This window comes from Zootoca vivipara, chromosome 2, assembly GCF_965207765.1.
Source record: "Zootoca vivipara chromosome 2, rZooViv2.hap1.1, whole genome shotgun sequence".
NCBI lineage: Eukaryota > Metazoa > Chordata > Lepidosauria > Squamata > Lacertidae > Zootoca > Zootoca vivipara.
Window position 1 is genome coordinate 47,882,065 of NC_142584.1, and position 22,832 is coordinate 47,904,896.

The following is a 22,832-nucleotide window of genomic DNA, read 5'->3' on the forward strand; positions in this document are numbered from 1 at the left end:
ATGTCTGGGCAGCTGACACGGTGCCACAGAGAACAGACAGGCAACTGTTGCCTATTCCTCAGTTCAAAATTTGAGACCTACAGCTGAATTTGATACCCGTACTGAAATAAAATGAGTGGAATCTAGAGCGCAGATTTGCCGTAAACTACTGAAGCCAAAATACTTCCAGCTCCTTTCTCTCCAAACCACCCCTGTGTCACTTGTCCTCGGGGCTATAAATGGAGCTGAGAGAAACAAGAGAGTTAAGAAAATATATAGAAATATTTTGGGTTAGAGTTGGGAAACAGCAGCTGAAATTTGTCAGCTGGATTGGAAAACAACACCCCACTTGAGCACTCCATTCTAATGAAATATCCAAAGCCCAAAGGGGATGTTCCCCCTTATATCAAGTTGTCCTTGTAAGAACTGCATGCCAAATATGGAAAATAGCTACTTGCACTGAGATAGCAACTGCCTCAGCCGCTCAGCCTCTGGGCATGATACATGACTCTTTAACAGGAAAAAATGGAGGAGGAGGAGGCAGAAGGGTTGGTTGCCTGGGAGAAGGCCCAAGAGAACGCTCAGATAGCAGAGCATAAGCTCTGGAAAAACTCCTGAGGAAGGAGTTATTGCTCAATAATTGCTGCTGAGTGAAATATCTCAGCCATTTTAATGAACAAAAACGAGGGCAATGAAATGAAAGAAAACTAGAAATTTGTGCACATTCCAGATTAATGGCCGAGGATCTGTCAGTATGCAAGTGACAGGCTTCCTGGTGGCACAAGGCCTGCTTTTTCAAAGCCAAGCACCATCTTGTACAAAGCACTCTGTCGCCAGAACTTCACAAATGGATGGACTACAGAGTTGCTATTGTATTCTCCCTGCAGGCAGAATTTGCTGGAGAATCCAAATATAAATGCTAGGAGAATCACAGGATGTTAAAAGAGTTGGAAGAGAGACACCATCAGTTCATCTCCTCTCAACGCTCACTCTGAAACTGGGTAACAAAAGGATTCTAGACTGAGCAATGCCTGTGCAGACTTTCCTTGATTTGCAAAGAAGAGTTTTTACATGGTTTCCACGGGCAGCATAACAAAAGTCAGCCTCAGATTTAATTTTCAATCATTTGTTTTATGTCATGTTAGATTATAAGGGACTTGGATTAAATAGAAGAATTGGGGCGCAAAGAATATCGTTGGAGGGTCTTCAGGAGAAATGGACAAGGAACATGGTAGGTGTTAGGGTCACATCATACATGACAAATTCCTGAATGGAGGAAGGCACTTGTGAGCTGCACTTTGCAAAGCGTATTTTCGCTAATATGATGCATTTCTGCATGTTAATTTTATTATTTGCATTTTTATGCACACAAAACACTAGAATATGCACATATGAGGCATTACTTGGCTGGAGAATTGCATTGCAAAATTAGGAAACATGCAAATTTCAAACGATGACTGTGGTTTCGGTGTGCATACTGTTTCATAAAGTTTGAATTAGTTAGGTTTACCTCTAAATGTGAATTGACTAGGATTTCTCCCACACCCCTTGTGCACCTACGTTATAAAAAGTCAGGACCATATTATGAGTTCCTTGTATGCACAGTGAATCATGCATGTGTATGATTGCCCTACGTGATTCCCCACATTAAGGACTGTGTTAAATTCCTACATAAAGGTCACTGCCATGCAAGAATATAGTTATATGTAAAGCAATCCTAGATCAACATGGCATGCTAAATGTGTGTGTGTTGCATAAGAGCACTCAGCACAACTGCTTGTATCAAAACCCCTACTAGATATGTTCAATTTAGGGTGTGTGTGTGTAAAGCAAAGCAAATGTCAGTGTTGCATCGTGAACTAGTCAATCATGTGGCAAAGCTTGTCGGGAACAATGATCTCTTACCAGTTTTAAGTAAGCATATGTTTTTTAAATTGCTTTTTTGGGGAAAGTTAACAATAGTAACAATAGTCAAAAGGACTGGATAAAAATAAAAAGAGTAATTAGAAATAAGTTTGGAAAAAAAGAAAAGGTTTAAAATAAGGTTTTGAGCAGGCATAAGGCATAATTTGCTTTCCTTCTCTCGCTTGCATTCCTTTCCTCCTCCATTTCTGCAAACTCCCAAGAGCCAGACTTTGAAAGATGAAAGGCTGTCAGTATGGGAGGCACTGCAGTAACAGATGGGCGTTTAGTGCTCACCATAGCTTTCATCACCACTAAGGAGCAATGCTAACTATCAGGCCCCTAGCTGCAATGCCAAGTAACATGGCATTGGGCTCCGCGGTCATGCAGGATTCAAAGTGTCTCATGGCATAAGCCAGCTATGAGGGGCAACATGACCTCCAGAGGGGGTTATCCCCTTTTGCAGAATGAGTCTCTTCTCTCGCCCTCCCCTCAGCCTCCACAATATAGACATAAATAAATCCATCTGTGTACAGTAAGTACAGGAGATCCTCTTAACACTCTGTGCTCTCTGCAGTACAAGCAGCATTAAGCACGAGCTCAGAGTATGCTAGGTATAAGAATAGAGGCATTCTCTGATAACAAATCCATTCATGCAGTTAAAGTAGTCCGCTTTGAGGTCACGGCTGCTCTCCTGCCAAACCAACACTACTGAAGGGCATTCTTCTCCAGATGATGTGACATTCCATCTCCAGTGGCCTCTGAGAGCCAAGCCTTCCATAGCCTGCTCATTAGTGACAATTAACACCAGAGCAAGCCTGGCCAACCTGGCATTTTCCAAACAAGTTATCCTTTCTAGCAGGAGAAGTCTGTATATTTAATCTAGGCTCTTACAAAGGAAAAGCATTGTCCCCCTATACCCAATCCATATTCCTTCCTAGGTGAGCAAATCATTGAATAGGTAATCCGATTATACCAAGTGGGATTTAAGGTGTAATCTTAAAACACGCTTACTAGGGAGTAAGCTCCACTGAACCCAGTTGGATCTACATCCAAGTAAGCGTGCATCGGATTGCACCATAAATGGTCAGCTTACTGATAGGCCCAAAGAATTTAGAGCAGGTGAGACGACCTGTGGTCATCCAGATGTTGTTGGACTTCAGTTCTCATCACCCTTAGCCATCATGGCCAATTCTTATGGATGGAAGCTGTAGTCCAGCAACATCTGGAGGCCCACAGGTCCTGCACCCATGACACAGAGAAAACCTGTGCAGGGGCTATTCACATTTTTTTTAAAAAAATGTGGCTTATAAGCAATGAGCAAAGTTGGCTATAATGACTGGTCAAATATCTCCCACAAAGCTTCAAGGATGGCCAGATATATCAATTTCAGTTTTTTTGCCGAGTTTCTCTCCACTTCTAATCCAGTTTCCAGTTCAGTTTCGGGATTTCTCTTCTTCTTCTTCTTCTTCTTCTAAAAAAGTCTGCATCAAAATTCATGCACATTTTTCTGCCCATTTCTCCCAATAAAGTAAGCAATTTCCCAATATGTAATGCATTTTTACTTCATGAATATACCGTATTTTCCAGCGTATAAGACAAATGGGCGTATAAGATGACCCCCAACTTTTCCAATTAAAATATAGAGTTTGGGATATACTCGCCGTATAAGAAATTCAACCCGGAATATAAGATGACCCCCAACTTTTGAGAAGATTTTCCTGGGTTAAAAAGTAGTCTTATACGCAGGAATATACAGTATGCATTTTTGTGTGCCCTTTCGCCTAATATATACAGTTTTAGGTCAGAGAAGTGCAATGCAAAATTCAGAGAAGTGTTAATTTTGAAAGGAACGAAAGCTGAGTTTTGATTTGCTTTGCCTCGTTTAGAAAGTGTGAATTAGGGAGATTCTCATAAAAATGTGAATCAAACAAATTCCCCCCCCCCTCCCTACACTAGACCACACTGGCTTGAGGGGTGGGTTCCATCAAGTGCTTCCTGATGAATTGATTTTTGAGCCTTCAACCAGATGCATGGTGGGGGAGACACCTGCAGGCTTGATGAACCAACTCACAAAAATGGGTTCCTTGCAGATTTCTGCAGGCCGGCAAATTCAACATAGTGGGAAGATGGGATCTCTGTCCCCCAACCCCATTATGATGATGATATATTGTTTACTATAACATAGGCAGAAGCAAGGTGCCTATTGAGATATTCACTGCTCTGATGAGCACAGAGTTAACCCAGGCCTTCTGAGCACTAGGGCTTCACTGTGCATTAGTGCCAATTTGAACTGCATATCTGATATGCGGCTGCCTATATGAAAACATCAGGGAGCTGGTGTAGTCACAGCCTCACCATGCTAAACAATATACCAGCCAGAAAAGGGGCAACAACTTTTGTTTCAATTTGCTACAGCTGAAAAAGCTGTCTGCACCGATAAGTCATGAATCAACATCTCAGCTAGAACCTATTAGTGGAGCTTGTTGTGCCTTATTACCTCCCTTGCCACCTTCTTCCTTGCCTTCTATTCCTCGTTCAAATGATGCTTGCTGTTGTTCTTTTGCTCTTGTTTACACTTTGGCCAACCACTCAGTCCTTAAAATTAACCAGATGCAGATCAATAGCCTGACTGATAGGAGATGGCAGACAATTCAAAAGATACTAATTTAAAAGCAACTCTGACTGGCATGTGTTGATGCATAATTTTGCCATTCTCCATGATTATTATTTGTTTAAAGTTGCATTTGGAAAGACCCAAAACAAACCATATCCCTTCACACGCATGCCTAAAGGGCACTGAAACTGACCCAGAATATCCAGCCCCTGCAAACCCAGGAGCACGTTTGCAACACATTCTGTGTTGTCCTTCATGAATTACTTAGTGGCAGAGTTTGTGTTCTGGGATAGCTCAGTTGGTAGAGCATGAGACTCTTAATCTCAAGGTTGTGGGTTCGAGCACCACTTTGGGCAAAAGATTCCTGCACTGCGGTGGATTGGACTAGATGATGCTTATGTTCCTTTCCAACTCTACAATTCTATGCACAAGGGGAACTGATAGGGGAAAAGGTCTCATGCCCGCTGGTCTTGCCTCCTATTTTTCACTCCACCTGGGACCAGAGAATATACATGTAACACCAGCAGCTCCTACAGTTGTGGGCCCTGTGCACACCAACTGGGGAACTCTGCAAAATGTGATCTCATTCTCTGCCTCCTGTCCATACATTCATGTCGGCATATACAGCTCCACAGCAGAGCTATGAAACCACAGGGAAGTACAAATAAGAGACACATGAACTGGAAGCCATGCAAACTGACACTGCCAAGAAATAAGCAAGATATGTCCCAGCTGTGGCTGAACTGCATATCAGACTAAACTGCTCCCCTTGGAAAATGTTAGAAGATGCAATTCTACTTCCCCTGCCAGGGCACAACAGCTTCCCTCCTGCAAGTGATCAGAGGTTCAATCCCATGTCTCTCTGGTGAAAGCAAATCATAAATACACATTGTGGCACACAGTCAAAATGCTTGTGTGTTTAAATAGAAGTTAATATTGGTGGATTCACTGTGACGCTACAAGTTCTGCTGAAAAACCATTTAGGGCACTCTCAGACTGTTGCTGTTCTTGGATGGGATTCAGTCCCATCCTAGCAAATTATACTTGTGCATTTGGCTGATTGGGAGGTCTTGTGCCACACACCTCCTTCCTCAAAAGATAGGTTACACTAAGGGTTAAACTGCCACTTCCATTTTGTTAAACTTTTATTCCATTTTCTTTTTCAATTATCACATACATCACATATTCATCACATTCATATTACATTCCCTCTTCCCTCCCCTCCTGGGCTCCCCCCAACTTCCATTTCTGATTTATTTTCCCCCTATTTCACACTGCTGTTTCTAAAAAATACACCATAACATTTCTTCATCTTCTGCATATTTTTTTGTTAATAAAGATGTGTTTATTTAAATCCTTTTTTAAAAAAAAGACAGCATTTTTGTGCATTACAGCAAGTGTGGGGGAAATGCAATGGAAAGGGTGGGAAAATACTCTCTTTGACATAATGTTACCTAGCATCCCTTTAAGTGTTTCAGGTGGATAAAGAGGTTACCTGGAAACACCCTGAGAGGAGGAGGAGGAGGAGGAGGAGGAGGAGGAGGAGGAGGAGGAGGAAGGGCCAAAGGGACAACCCCTCAGCAATACAAACTCCGTTCCATGAGGGATGCATTGAAGGATGGAAGGGAGGGGTCATTAAACAGTATGGAAAGTGGACTTTTCTCTCACACCCCTCAACAATTACCTCATACAGTACCAGTGATTTCTCTCCCTCCTTGGCCACTGATTGCCTGCCATGGGGTAAGAGCCTCCTCCACGAAGCCCCTGCTGAACCTAGACATAACCTCCCAAGAAGTGCATACACCAAATAGCCCCTTCCAACATAAGCGCAAGCATCGCATTCTCATTGTCCTGGCAAGAGAATCGCCTCTGACTGCTCCCACCTGGAATTAGAGACAGACCATGACATAGCTGCCAAGTTTTCCCTTTTCTTGCGAGGAAGCCTATTCAGCATGAGGGAAAATCCCTGTAAAAAAGGGATAACTTGGCAGCTATGGACCATGAACCAGTTATCCCACCCGGTTGCATGCTCCCCCTTCCATTTCCCACATATTGCTCCACTCTGGTATCTGTGAATTTCTTCAGCTCTGGCATAAGCACTCCACTCTGCAGTCCTGGCTTTGGGGGATCTGTCCCTACACAGGAACACCAGTCTTGGGGAAAAGATACCTTGCTTTGCCATAAGATGCATCTTCAGTAGAGTCAGTGAATGGAATGGCTTCCATTTGCGAATATATCACAGACTCCTTCCTCTGGAGTTAGCTTTATTGCAGAAGTTATAGGCAGTACACAGATCTCTCATTTTGAAAAATAAAATAAAACAAGCAAGATCACATAACCATTTGTCTGCAGGGGCTGCAGCTGCCTTCCATGGATTCTAGGCCCTGCTACTGTTGCTGGCAACCAGCACTCACAGAGCACAGGCAGAGGTTGCTGGTTAAATGCAAGCCTCCCTTGAGCAGTGACTCTGCTGCTATTGAGGCTGCTGTGTGTGTGGTCGCTTGAGCAGTTGTCACAAGCATATATTGGACAATGCCTGTGACATCATGGATGACGAGAGACATAGCCCCTGCTATTGCCACAACCTTGCCCAGGCAATTGTTGGATACTGATTGAGAGTATTTATCTTTTCATGTTCAGAAAGTGGCTTCCAGGATGAGCGTTCCTCAGCAGCTATGCACAAACTTTTTAAAAATCATGACCAGAAACAAGGTTACCTCCCCTGCTGTTCCCACTCGGTACTGCCCAGACATAAAGCATCTTCATTTTACTTATGCACCCATTATTCTTTTTCTTTTTTTTAATGGATTAAGTGAAGAGGATTTTCCATCACAGCAAGGCTTTTCTTAGTTAGTCTCCTGTCATCTAGTTCAACTCACCTACTACTCCTGCAAGACTGGGATGTGGGTGATGAGAACTGTGACCGAAATACTCTTGAAATGTTATCATCTGTACATAAGATTATAAAGCACATGGGAGACTGGAGCATAAGGTGCTATACACATAGTTAATTATCTCCATGACTTGTGAAACTCAGTATGTGCACAGAGGGTCAGTGGGTAAGATGAGTAAAGCATGTGATGGGTTATACAAAAAAGGAACACACACAAAGGTGATTATCATCCAACAATACTCAACATGATTGCATGTGAATATCCTTGCTGCCACACTATTGCAAGATTTTTTTGCATGTGTGGCATTAACCCTCATAGTTTATACATCTGATGCACCACAGGAAACAGAGCAGTGTCGTGATCCTGTCACAGGAAGATGGTGCTAGAAAGTGTTAACAGTCATTCATTCTGGCACCTGCACCTGCTGCATTGCAGGTCAACAGGGAAGGTTTGGCAGCAATCGACATCAGCTTACAAGGCAATTCACACACTCACATATGTCACTGCTGCTCAGTACAGAAGGTGTTTTATAGCACAGATTCACAGCATGTTTTTCAGTGATGACCTCTTCACCTCGTACTTCAGACACAGGGAGTGGCACCCTATGGTTTGAAATAGATTGGGTCACAACCTGTACTGTGGAATGTATTATTAGTGTTCTCCATACCCTGCCAGAGCTCAAATAGCATTTCTACTATTTATGGGTTTCAGTTCTGTTCCTCTGAAGAGCAGGAACATTCTGGGTCCATAGAGAAGAAAATCATCAACCTGATCCACCAAATAATTATGCTGCAGTTATTGAACTTAATCAGACCTAGATGGAATGGAACTGTTGACTGCAGTAGAAAAGGGGTTTTGTTTTGCCAAGAAGGAAAAGTTCTAACCTGGAGAGCATACAAAGAGTGTGATTTTTTTCCAGCTGACCAAGATATCCAGTTTCTATTCATTTAATGAAAAAGTACAGCCAAGTCACTGGCACTTTTTCAAAGATGCACTTTGAGATCTATCAGCCGCAGTTTTGAAAGCGAATTTTTCCAAGCTCATGGGAAATTATCGAAAGCTGGCAAAATGAGGTCTGAAGCAATTAATTGTATCCCAACATATACTTTATGTTTTCCTTAATTTGAGAAGAGACACAAATATATATTTGGAGGAAGGTGGGCAGAATTGCAACACAGATCGAGCGGTTTTTCTTGCTATTGATTCCAGGGAGTTAGAGGCACAAAACAGATACGATGTTTCATTGTATTTTTTATTAAGGCTTCAACTGAAAAGAGTGGGCATTTTGTTTCAAACTGTTCTTCATCTTTAGAGTGATGACAAGTTAAATGGCACCCCCTGAGCATACATATATGCACACAATGCTAGCAAGGTGTTTTAGCAGATGCTTTAGGGCAGGGGTTGGAAACCTGTTGCCTTCCACACATTGTTCAGTGTGACAGCTCCCACCTTTCCTGACCATTGAGGTCAGCACCTTGGCTCAGTTGTAGAGCATCTGTTTTGCATGCAGAAAGTTCTAGGTTTAACCCCTAGCGTCCAGGATGGCTGGAAATGGTGCCCCCATCTGAGACTCTGGAGAGCTGCTGCCAGTGAGTGCAGACAATACCAAGCTAGATTGTCCAGTTGTCTCACTCCATATAATCCTATGTTGCTATGGGCCATGCTGACTGAGGCAAAGACCATCTGGTGAGCCACAGGTTCCAGGCTTCTGCCATAGGACATTTATCAGTGATTGACAAGACGATTAATCAGGAAATGTCAGGATTTTACACAGATGCAAGATCCTGAGGTCTATATTCAATCAAGTTATGAATAAATAGCACACCCTTTTAAAAAGCTACCAAAACAGATTTTCTGCCAGGTCCTTCCAATAACATCCAGATTTTTTTTTACTTATGGATATGTGAGCCAATGCCCTCCCCCCTTTGTGGAGATCTCAGTGCTTCATAACTGCATTGCATTTGAGACCAAAACACCATCAATTCCTACCAGGTCACAGTCTAGATCTGATAACTATGCTGCAGTTCACTTAACAGAATGGAGGGGAGGGTTGCCTCCAATCTACACACAAGGGTACCAGTGAGATGAAGGGAATTCCATCTGCATCCTCTCCTCGCCCACAACCATTGACAGCTGGTGTAGCTGGACACACAACAGGTTTGCTGGTGATGTGATGGGACTTCTGGTCAGCCACAGCATATCACAGCCAGGCTTTTGACGGGCGCCTGTCCACCTACAGGCAGTACAATAAGACAGCACCACCCTTGAGTGATCAGTCACGTGCTTGGCTGGAACGTAAATGTTTCCATTACTCCACTAGCTCAGTTTCCCCACCTTACCTTATATGGCAGCCAACCCCTCCCTCTTGCTGGTGCTGAGCTATTTTTAAAATGCCATTAAGAAGAGACGCTTTTGATGGGTAGCCTCTCCCAAGATGGGGGAGAGTTTATGGATAGTCCGGCACAAGCACATAGACAGGAAGCATCTCAGGGTTCACACAATGAGAGGTGAGGCTCATTGTTCCTGGCCAGCAACTCAGCCTCACGTCCTTCCCACTACCTCCAGAAAGAACTGTTGCCTCTTCCCTAAGTGAAATTGATAACAGTGGGATATAAATATGTTTTTATCTGCAGTCAGAAGTTTTCAGACTTGTCCATTTGTAAAGAGCAGTCTCACACTCTCAGTATGATCGCAAGTATCATCCAGAAAAGCACTGTTAACTTTCCTCATGTTAAATCCTACTGGCCTCAGCCAGAAGTCAAACATGTAGTGTTTCTGGTCCTATCTGTGGGACACTCTTCCAGCAAAGATTTGGGCATCTTTTGAAGACTTTTTTAAAATGTTGACAGGCCTATGCAGTTGTTTACAGTTTTTTTGAATAAGCCACTCAATATAATGATTGTTCCATATGGCTTTTAATTATTTTAAATTGCTGTACACCATTCTAATATTTTACGCGAATATACAATTGGGCATATACAAGTGTGCATACCTAGATGTGTGTGTCTAGTGCAATCATTTGGATCACCCTGATTCCCAGAGATGACAAATCAAGGTAAGAAAGGCAACCATATTATTATCTAGAGCAGGCATGGCCAAACTTGGCTCTCCAGCTGTTTTGGGGACTATAATTCCCATCACTCCTGACCACTGGTCCTGCTAGCTAGGGATGATGGGAGTTGTAGGCCAAAAAACAGCTGGATGGCCAAGTTTGGCCATGCCTGATCTAGAGAAAAGAAATTATTTTAAGAGAATGAAAATGTTCTGGTGTTTTTACTTAATTTTCCACTACAGTCATACCTCGGTTTAAGTACACCTCGGTTTGAGTATTTTCAGTTTAAGTACTCCGCGGACCCGTCTGGAACGGATTAATCCACTTTCCATTACTTTCAATGGGAAAGTTCACTTCAGTTTATGAACACTTCAGGTTAAGTACAGACATCCGGAACCAATTGTGTTCGTAAACCGAGGTACCACTGTATGTGGAGATGGCCACTTATGCAGGAGAAGAATGTGGGTTGAGAGGAATGAGTGATACAGTGCAGACCAGAGGTTCTGAAAGGGTGTGGTGTACCACACTGGTGTGGCAGGAGAGGATGGCAAGTGTAGCGGGAAGATTCAAGGACAATCAATCTTATATTTTGGGAACGATACATGTTTTTATGTAGCTGCATTGTTTTATACTTTCTGGATGTCCCATGATCATAGTATAAAGTAGTTCTGTCTTATAAATCAAGCACTGCTCAAAGTGGTTTTTGTTTTTCAATGTATTTAATCAATAAAAAAATTCAGTGCGCAAGCAAATTTCTATTCTGAAAGTGTGGCCTGGAGACAAAAGTTTGAAAACCACTGCTGTGGATGGTGAAAAAGAAAACAAATTGTCTAAAGGATACAATCCATTTAGCAAGAGGAAAACTGTTGATCAAGTTAAATCAAACTGAAGAGATGGAGGGGGAAATTCTATGCATACTTAGAACCATGTCCCACTGTATTTTTTGAGATCTATTTTTGAGTAACTATGGTATGTGTAGTGTCTGTGCTATAAATCAGCTTACTGTGCCCAAGAAGGCATAACCCAGGGAAATAATCTCTCCTCCCTCTACACCCATTTCATATTTCTGATAACACACCTGCACAAAAACCTGACAGAGTTAGGATCTAACCTCTAAAAGGCACAACAAAGAAACTTTGGCCTTGTGATGGTTAACTCCACAGAAGATCTGGTCTTTGCGCTGGTTAAGATTTCTGGAATACTGTACTAAAAATATATATTTCCTGCCATGGTTCCCATTAACAATCCATCTGGTTCCCTTGGCCATTTACATGCACACACAGTAACCTAGCAGCAGGAAAGCTGAATGAGATAGTGCACTCTACATATCCTGATAGGCAGCCTGCTGTGTGCTAATGTGGGGAGAGTCAAGATTTGTTCTGGTTCTCCTTTCCTCCCAGTCAAATGGTTTCTGAAAGCCAGGCGAGCCTAGAACAGAGGGTTCCTTTTTCCAGAGCAAATCCCTTACAGGTATCCAGTAAATGAGGCATCATCTCTTAATGGGCCATCTAGCTTTTTAGAATGTTGCAGGTTTCAAGGGCGTGTTCTTCAAAAAGGCCTGGGTGTTTCAGGGCAAAAATATAGCTAGCTCATGAAAGCAACCCAGCAACTAGGGAGTGTCATTCTCAGAACTTGTGTTGATCATTTGAGGATGTTTTAGATTTCCACTTAGAGAAGAACATTTGGGAGGGCAGCAGCTTGCATACACACACTGTTATCGAAAGAGAATGGGCCAACTGAAAGTATCACCTCGCCTACACTCGCTTATCTCTGAGTTCAACGTAGCAACAGTGTTCAAAGCAACTTGGATATTTATAGCACCTAAGAGGCCAAAAACACCTCAAAGCTCACCTTGCCCTCCTGTAATCTTGATCTGGTACAGAAGCTGGCAAGGCTGCTAGATAGCCAAGTGATGAAATGTGAAAGGGAAACTCCCTCCTCAGGCACATAGGGCATGTTTACAAGAAACATAATTCAGAGAGGTTATTTAACAAGAGTTATCTTTCGCCAAGGTAAAATTACTTCACTTGCTAGCAGTTTTCCAACCATCAATTCAGCATCTTCTGTGTCCTCCTATGAATGACTCTCTGCTTTCTCCTTTCCCATGTTGATATGGCGACAGCCTGATGCATTTGTCACATAAAATTCACACCTGAGCTGAAGCTAGGCAGTGCTGCCTCTGCAGCAGAGATGGGTAAACATTTGTTTCTGCCAATGGCCACCACACAGTCATACCTAGGGTCCCTTTCATCCTTGACAAGGAGCTGTATCGTCTCACACACACAGTGGAGAAAAATCACTTTACCACATTAGAAATTACTACATTTTATGCAACTCAAGTACTTGAAGCGTCTGGAGTAAGGATGAGGCAAGGAAGAAGGGTGGAAAAATATCACATTCCTTTCTTCTGCAGTGAGAGGAGGACAGGAAGCTTAACCTGCATTTGATTTCTCCACACCAGTGGCGGTGCATTGCTACACAACATATACATCATACACCCCAGTCTCCAGTGGCCTATTGTCATATAGCCTTGCCATGTCCCCAACTGCTCAACTCCCAGCTCTTGTCAAAACTAACAGCCTTACACAGATAAGTGGAGAGATTTCTGGGGTGATTTTTGCACACACACTGGGTCTGCGCCTCTGGTGGGGGCTGGTTTCACCAACCCCTGGCCCACATTAGCTCAGGAGTAAGTTGTCAGGGGCCACATTCTGTCAGTGTGCAGAGCCAGAGCTTATGATGGGTGGAGCAAGAGACCAAGGGGTTCTGGATTAACACCCCCCCACACTCACTTTGTTCTCAAACTGCTGGGGATGATGCCCCCCCCACCGTCCAGCCAGGGCTGTCTTAAGCATATCTGGTGCCCTGGTGCGAAGATCCCTCCGGCCCCCACTCTGCCCTGTTTCCCAGCGCGGCTATCTGGCGGGCGCAGCGCGGCGCCCCCCTGGCGCCCTGCGCCACCCAGCCTTGCCGTAGGGCCGGCCCTGCGTCCAGCCATGCAGCCAATTAAAAAGTGTTGTCGTTGTTTTTTGAAAACAACTTATTTACTGCCTCTTCCAGTTGTTCTAAAACCACATAGAAAGATAGAAAAACACTTTTGAAAGTCAGAAAAAATAAAGAGCAAATGGGCATGAAAGAAGGTACTCTGACAGAATGGAAGAATGGGGTTTCAGGAGTCACTGTAGGCCCCATAAAAGGTGACTGGGGGCCACATGCAACCCTTGGACTGCAGGTTGGCCACCTGCACACGACAGAAAATTAGTCAGAGGGCAAAAAATTCAAAGCAAAGCTGCAGACAACAAATCTAGGAAATCTTAATGATCCCCATGAGGTGCTCTGAATGAAGAAGATCTTGCATTCAGCCTCTGGCACCCCCAAGTAAAAGGATATTAAGTAGCATCTGTAGGAAAAGCAGTGTGCCAGCTGGATTGTTAAAAAACTGGGCTTGATGAGCCAGTGGTCCAACACAAGATGAGGATGGGTGAATTTGTCAGTCTTGGTTTCTCATTTTTCCAATCTAAAGTTTCGTTCTCCTCATTTCCATTCCAGTTTACAGTTATGTCTTTTAAAAAGTTTCTCATGAAAATTTGCCCATAGTTTAGCACAATTTTTTCTAATATATACACTTTTATGAATTCTGTCTAGTATATACATTTTTACAAAACAATTTCTCCTGATGCAATGCATTATGGTGTTATTTTCATGCACACTTGACCACAGCATATGCACTGCAGAACTTCATTGCAAAATTCAGACGGGCGAATTTTGAACGATGACTGAGTTTTGATTCTCATATTGTTTCAGAAAATGTGAATTAGGTAGGTTCAACTTTCGATGTGAACCAAACTTAATTTCTCCCCTACTCCAGAGTAGGTAGATCCATCTGTTCAGGACAAGTAGCCAAAGCCCAGTAACTCAGCACTTCCTGTGTAGGCCCTGGGTTCAGTTTCTTGCCTCTCCAGTGGAAAGGTTTGCAGGTGGCAAACCTGGGAGATAAATCTGCTTGAGACCCAGGCAAACTGCTACCAGTCAGAGGACATAGCACTGAGCCAGTTGGCCTAAAGGTCTGTTCCAGTGCAAAACAACTTCCTTTATACAAATAGTTGTTGTTGTTGTTGTTTAGTCGTTTAGTCGTGTCCGACTCTTCGTGACCCCATGGACCATAGCACGCCAGGCACTCCTGTCTTGCACTGCCTCCCGCAGTTTGGTCAAACTCATGTTCGTAGCTTCGAGAACACTGTCCAACCATCTCGTCCTCTGTCGTCCCCTTCTCCTAGTGCCCTCCATCTTTCCCAACATCAGGGTCTTTTCCAAGGATTCTTCTCTTCTCATGAGGTGGCCAAAGTATTGGAGCCTCAGCTTCACGATCTGTCCTTCCAGGGAGCACTCAGGGCTGATTTCTTTAAGAATGGATAGGTTTGACCTTCTAGCAGTCCATGGGACTCTCAAGAGTCTCCTCCAGCACCATAATTCAAAAGCATCAATTCTTCGACGATCAGCCTTCTTTATGGTCCAGCTCTCACTTCCATACATCACTACTGGGAAAACCATAGCTTTAACTATACGGACCTTTGTCGGCCACATATGGCAGTCATATAGGGGGCTCGCCTATATAGGGGGCATGAGGGGGTGTTGCTGCCTGCCTGGGCCTGTGAAAAACAGGTTGCCAAGCAACTGAAAGATCCAAGAAAGGCTCAATGAGTCACAAGTTGTGTAAGCTTGCTGTATCTGTAATGAATGTGTGAATCATTACAGCTTGGAGCTGGAGTTTCCCTTCTGTGAATGGAAGCGCTCATTCTACTCACAAAAGGTATTCCGATCCAATGAAGGCTCCCCAACTGCTCAACTCCCAGCTCTTGTCAAAACTAACAGCCTTACACAGATAAGTGGAGAGATTTCTGCACACACATTGGAACTGAATTCGCCCATTCCCTTCCATTTTAGTTCACTGATGCCCAGGATGTCGATATTTATTCTTGTCATCTCATTTTTGACCACATCCAGCTTACCTCCACTCATGGTTCTTACATTCCAGGTTCCTATGCAATATTTTTCTTTACAGCATCGGACTTTCCTTTCGCTTCCAGGCATATCCGCAACTGAGCATCCTTTCGGCTTTGGCCCAGCCGCTTCATCAGCTCTGAATCTACTTGTACTTGTCCTCCGCTCTTCCTCAGTAGCATGTTGGACGCCTTCCGACCTGAGGGGCTCATCTTCCAGCGTCATAACTTTTATATGCCTGTTGTCTTTGTCCATGGAGTTTTCTTGGCAGGGATACTGGAGTGGCTTGCCAGTTCCTTCTCCAGGTGGATCACGTTTAGTCAAAACTCTCCACTATGACCTGTCCATCTTGGGTGGCCCTGCATGGCATAGCTCATAGCTTCTCCGAGTTATTCAAGCCCCTTCGCCACGACAAGGCATTGATCCATGAAGGGGTACAAATAGTTATGACATTATATATCCACTTATTTTTTATATCTTCATAAACAATTTGGACACACTTGTTATCCTGTAACCTCTCATTTTCCTTTTGTGCTGTGTTTACTAGATTGTAAGCCTGTGGGCACAGGGACTGTGTTGCTTTTAAATCTTTGTATAGTGCCTAGAAAACTTCCGGTGGTTTGCGAACTAATAATAACAAACCTGCTGTGGGGTAAAATGTATCCATTCCACTTGCTGGGATGAGGCACATAACCCACGGCTCTGCACTTGGCTATCATCATGGGTCTTCTTAAACGACTAAGTGATAAGGAAAGATTTCACCAGTCTCCCGCTTCCCTAGATTTTTGATCAGCTGTAGTAAAAATTCTCCCTGCCTACCTGGTGTCAAGCTTATCTAATATTTATATACACACCATAATATATTAAATAGTGTTTAAATAGTCATCCGTAATCTCTCAAACTTAGGGACACTCCTGTCTAGAGTCTAGACAGTCTAGAGAGGAAATTTCACATGCTCCTCACCATTTCTAACTCTTTCGTTGTAGAAGGACACACTTTCTTTCAAATACATTTCAAACCCTGATCAGTGCTTGAAATACAAGTCCAGTCTTCCCCCACACTCTGCCACCCCACTCCACCCTTCTTCTCTAAAGTCCTGGTGATAATGACAACAGCTGGGATGTCAGGAAATTCCAGCAGTGCCACTTGACATGTTCCAGCAAGTGCCTCTGATCAAGGGGAAGAAGCCATCACAAGGTATCAAATGAAACAATGAAACAGTGGACTGCATTCTACAGAATACCTCATGCTACCAGATATAAAATATAGGCTGGAAAATATTTATAGTCAAATATTAGGTATGGTAAGGGAACCGGTTGCCAAATATCAAATACTATCAGATGCAAAGTAACAGGTGTCAAATATCAAATACTATCAACTGTTGATGGTCAGATACCAAATACTGTCAAATATCAAATAACACATCAACTACAATATACTACCAGATGTCAAATACTGCTTTCTAATATCTGCTTTTGGCAGGTAACCAACAATGAACTTCGCAGAAGAGTATTTAGAGAAAGATTTAAGAGGGTAAATTTGTTTTATGTAGCATCCTTGTTGGTAGGAATGTAGACTTACATAGAATATGAACCGTTTCTTTCCAAAGGATACTACTATCTGCTACAGAATCCAAAACCTAATGTAGTTCTGCATCTGTTGCTAGAACTTGCCTTTGCATTAATCTTACATGTGCCTGATTCATGCAAACAGATGAGCTAATAATAAATCATTCCTAGATTTTTTTTCCACTTCAAACTTCATGTAAGGAATTATATATTTGGATGCTTTCCCTGGTGAGAAAATCAGGAGAACCTGTCTCTGTTATATCTAGTTTTCATTGTGCAGGGAGATGTTTGTCTTTCTTTGTGTGTGTGGAGGAAAATCAAACCATGTGATCCTCCTATCTGACATCTGTAGAGTCCAGGAACAATTTTAGTTGAAATTTAGGGGAACTAGACCTACGTGTGTATAGATTTAGGGCCGGCTCTAGGGGTAGGCTGGCTGGTGCAGGGCGCCGGGTCGGCAGGGGGGCGCTGCACGGCAAAGCCGCACGGAAACCACGCTGCGCCCGCCCACCAGCCACGCGGGAAGAAACGGGGCGGGGCGGGGGCGCCGGAGTGATCCGCGCACCACGGCACTACGGCGTGCGACCCACTTAAGACGGCCCTGAACTGGCCATTTTGCTTGGAAGAGACTAAAAAGATAGCAATAAGAAAGCCCAAAGTATCTATACTGCAGGATTTAATATAATTTCAGCAAACCTCTAGCAAAATCCAACAATTTTGGTAAATTGGTGCCTGTTTCATCAATTCTTGTTCTCACCAGCTGCCCTGCCAACATTGCTTCATTTCTCCAGGATGCATTTGTGGAAGAAGGCAAGAGTCTTGGTCTACTTACTTATTAGGCGTCCAAAGCACATTTATTAAGCCTCTGCTTTGATGTGACATCAGGCTACAGCAGCCAACGAATGGGATTGTGTGCTCTGCCCGTTGGATTTTAGAAAGCAATGGGAGACATTGGGCTGTGCCCCATAATGCATTTCTTCCACCCTGCCACTATCGCAAATATGATTATTCATCCAAATTAAGTGCACTGCTATCATTAGGAAGGTTGCCCACAATTTTATCTGGGCACACCAAGCACTTAAAATAATTCAATTTCTCCAGTTGATGTTCTGGATTGATATCCAAATGTAGGAGTGGAATTAGAGAGCTTTGCCCTCTTCCTGTCTTCAGAGAGCCACTGCCCATGGTGCAAGAGGGCCAAGGAGGAATTACTTGAGATGATAAGTAGGTTAACCCTAGGGTGGAAAAATGCATGCTGCTGGCAGGATTAATTTATTTTTAATGGACAGGCGACTGTAATGCAGGCCTGCAGAACTTGTGACCGAGATCAAGCCAAATTGCAGCTCAGCAGCCACATATGGCAGTCATATAGGGGGCTCGCCTATATAGGGGGCATGAGGGGGTGTTGCTGCCTGCCTGGGCCTGTGAAAAACAGGTTGCCAAGCAACTGAAAGATCCAAGAAAGGCTCAATGAGTCACAAGTTGTGTAAGCTTGCTGTATCTGTAATGAATGTGTGAATCATTACAGCTTGGAGCTGGAGTTTCCCTTCTGTGAATGGAAGCGCTCATTCTACTCACAAAAGGTATTCCGATCCAATGAAGGCTCCCGCTGTGGGGCGGTGAAGACAACATCTCCTAGGCTGTGCAAAGAGCCCCACTAACATTTTAGAATGAGAGTGGAGGCTACAGTATTCCACTCATGGGAAGTAAGGTTCCAAGCCACTTATATACGGTATATTTCTTATTCCAGTTCAGAAGGAACATCTTACACATGTGGATCACAGAATCATTTCCCATGGATAAATAAATGTGAAAACACCATCTTAGGATGTCACACATCCAATACACTGAAAGACAATCCCATTCATTGGGCAATGGATTCCTAAATAGATTTGGTTAATGGGGAAAAAATTCTAAGCATATTGTACGACAAGTTGAACACGTTGTTGAGACTAGATGATTCATAGAAAAACCACAATTCTTATTTGTGCTTTGGGCTCTTCCAGCCAAGGAGAGATCAGATGACTGTAGTAAGGCAATAGGCTCTTCAGGAAGCCATTGTTTCTCACCACATGAACAAGCTGACAAAAGCATCACATTTGTGTGCTCCCTTCCTCTGGTGCAGCCACATGGCGATCAGAAGCTTTCGCCTTTGCTTATAACCAAACCCATGCTACATTCAGACTCTTGGAACTGTAGGTTCTTTAAGCTGTGGGTTTGGAACAAGTCAGGAACCAAAACCGCACTTTGATCCTGATTTATTCTAATAAGCCATGATTAAACAAACCACAGTTCTGTGAGTGCAGACAGGGAACAATGGCTTTTTTAGAAGGGGAGGTGAACATTTCCAATCTCCTCCATGCAGCCACTCACAAGGAAGGAGAGAGAGAAGTACATATGACCAAGATTCACACAGGTTCATTCATATAATGGGAAATCATAGTTTCCCATTGCATTTGCCCTAGCCTAAAGGGGCAAAACCAAATCACAAGAAGCAGCACAATGTCTCATTAGTCTTCTCTATTCCCTTAAAAACAACCACCCTTATTTGTCATATTTCTGCAATAATATTAGAAGCTATACACCTCTCCAATTTCTAGACTGCTGTTCACCACATCAATGTGATCCCACGACAGTTTCCAACAATGCACAAAATAATACATAAAATGTAAGTTATTAAAAGCAACCGAGTTAATAGAAAACCAACTATAGAGCAACTGCAGGAGAACAATAAAACCAAAGAGTGGTTACTAATTTTACTCAAAATGCCTGGGAGAATAGAATTGTTTCTACTTGCCGGCTGAAATCCATCAGAGTCTCCACTGTCCGATAAACGAGGGGGGAAACCAATAGCAGACATTTGATTCACAGGGTTTTTAACCCTGGCCTAAGTGTATGCACAGAATGAAGAGGACTGCCCTTGGTGACTGTCCTCTCCACACACACAATGTCTGTTATGTCATCAAGCCCATGTAGAAGAGCTGGTTCCATGTCCTCTCCATTCACTCATGTGAGTCCCTGAAGTAGCAGCAAACACCTCGACCAATTCTGCTATAATGGCTGATCACTCATCATAGGAAACTGCACCCAGGGCTTTCACCAAGTGAAGTGGAAGAGCACACAGGGGCAGAAGATTGCCAGTGCCATGTGGTTCTTGTTTAATTACAGGGGGACTTAATAGAGTTTGCTAGTAAACACTTTGTAACCACATGTCCCTGGAGATTACTGTGCAATAATACTTAGTGAACGTAACTGGGATCCCTGATTTAGATGACAGAAATAGTCATTCAGTGCTCTTGTTCCTATAAGGTACTTAACATCCAACCTCTTCTGCCATGGCATGGTGATTACTGGACAACTGCTACCCAGAACTCACAGCACCAATCACACTCTGTCCAGAGGCTGAATGCTGAAGTATTGAAGATAAGGAGCAGCTTGAAACTTCCCAAACAAGAATGCACGACAGAGCTAATGCCCTCCTTGAGAATATCAGAAGATAGCCCACCCCCTATTCTTGTGACATCTACATGACTAACCCAAGGGGGATTGTGGAATCAACATGGCCTGTGCAGCCTCTACAGGGAGCTTTTTGGCACTAGCTCCTTCCAGGGGTGCTCTTTCACCATTTTCCCATTTAAAGCCACATCCCATTCCCACTCCCCAGTCATCACATGATGGACCACTGCAATTGACCTGTGCATGGCCCCAGATGCTCCGTGACTACCAAGAATGTCAAGCAAAGCTGTGAAACACACACACAGTAGTGATCCGGATGGGAAAGAGTTCTAAATCTCACAACTGGAGCAGAGATAATTTGACACCTAGGGAGGAATTCAACACCGCACTATTACAATTGTTCTATCAACGTAAGCCCTTCCGCTTGCCAGATAGAACATTCTTTCTTCTCTCCCTCTGCTGATCTGTTCTGGGAGTTCTCTTGGCCACTTAGAGCCTTGCCAGGATTGAAGAAAGGAGGGAAACCTCCATTGCACTAGCAGGACTGGCTTTCTCTAGAGCAACTGTTTAGCTGAATCTGGCCTAGACCAGGCATCCCCAAACTTCGGCCCTCCAGATGTTTTGGACTACAATTCCCATCATCCCCGACCACTGGTCCTGTTAGCTAGGGATCATGGGAGTTGTAGTCCAAAACATCTGGAGGGCCGAAGTTTGGGGATGCCTGGCCTAGACAAATTGTTTTCAGTGGCATCCTTCTGATGAAACTAACCATGCACCAGCCCACATAGGTAATTCTTTCCTACTTCCATGGAGCTTGAGTCTTGTCCCAAGATAAGAGAGGGGGGTAGGAAATGAAGTCAAAGGTGTTTTTCGCTTAGGTGTTGGACCTTCAATCATTCTTCCTTGCAGCTGAGGCAATTGAAAAGCATAGAAGTTGAACTAAAATTAACCATAGTAATAGCAGTGGCAGTAGAGGAGCAACAGCATGACAGAAGTTTGAAGCGATTTGCTGAAGGTGATGCATCTTTAGAATAATTCCACTTGGGATCAAACCCCACTGAATTTAGTAGAGTTTACTTCTGAGCAGACATGGCTCCCACCCACCCCATACATGCATACTCTTAACAGTCATGGGTTTCCCCAAAGAATCATGGGAACTATAGTTTGTTAAGGGTACAGTTCCCAGCAGCTTTGATAAACCGCAACTCTCAGGCTTCTTCATGACGGCTAAAGTGGTATCAGCGTGCTTCAAATATATGGATGTGTCCTTGGTTAGGGCTGTGCTGTTAGTTGCTCTGCAGGAAGAACCAAACAGATACTCATCAGGGTTAGCTCAGTTTAATCTCCTTTGGGTGGATTTTCACTTGTGCGTGTTCTTTTCCCCCCCAGTAAAGAGTAAATCAGACAAGGGTGCTTTGTTGTGAGCCTGCCACTCCTAGGAGAGGAGCCTGCTGAACACAAGCCTAGGAGAGGAGCAATGGCCACCGTGGCAAGCCAGAGTACTGTGCAAGATTTGGAGGATGTTCAAGAAGTGACTCATTGACCACTTACATAGGTGCGGTTCAATTCAGGTCAATAGCCCTGTATCAATGAACCACCCTTTGCAATGCTCCACAGCATTTGGAAATCAGGGCACAGAACTGGTGCAGTGTGGGAGGCAGGAATGGATGATTGTGAAGATACGTGAAGACCTTTGGATCTATACGCTGTAGTGCTTGTGTGGGACTAGGAATCAGTCAACAGTTTCTTTCCTGGTGATACTGTTTTAAACAGCAATAGCAACACAACAATCGGAGGCCAGTGGTGTCAAGAAGCATTCAGATGAAAACTACCAATCCTATTCTTATTGATAGGAAGTAAACCTTGATGAATTCAGCACTCATTATTTCCAAGCAAGCCTAGTTAAGATCAAGCTGTAAGGCTACATCGGCCCAGTTGCAGCTGGTGCCCATCGGGACTGGTGGGGAAGAAACTGGGGAGCCCAGCAGTAGGTGGAGACAGAGCCAAAGATGGGCAGAGCCCACAAATGCCCGTTTGGCTCCTCTTCTCCTCTCTGCTGAATTCCACAAAGGTAGAATGAAGACTAAAGAGGAAAAGGCTAGCAGCCAGGGCTATCACAATTAACTAGAAGAAGAAACACTTTCTTTTGTCTGTCCTGAATTGCCTGCTAGTGTCCTGAACCCCAGGCCTACCTGGCAGCAAGGCACTATGTCAAGTCCCCAGTTCAGGGACAATCCATGTGTCTAAAAGTCCAAATGGAAGCACCATCCGCAGACATTCAGGAACATCCAAACCAAGGCCCAGTTGAGCAGACACAGCACCTCAGCTCTGCTTCCCTTTTGTACTTTGCATGCTGATTGCAA

The 22,832-nt window shown here is 43.7% G+C and overlaps 1 protein-coding gene across 7 annotated transcripts in view; it reads right to left on the reverse strand.

Annotated features, from left to right (window-relative positions):
* Positions 1-22,832, reverse strand: part of ABLIM3 (actin binding LIM protein family member 3) — a 171,385-nt gene that overhangs the window by 115,695 nt on the left and 32,858 nt on the right. For 2 of the 7 annotated variants that reach the window (XM_088661835.1, XM_088661829.1), the window contains exon 5: positions 7,888-7,994. The exons of the other annotated variants lie outside the window; for them this stretch is intronic. In XM_088661835.1, the coding sequence (XP_088517961.1) occupies positions 7,888-7,994 (107 nt within the window). The remainder of the gene's footprint in view (positions 1-7,887; positions 7,995-22,832) is intronic. 7 annotated transcript variants of the gene reach the window in all.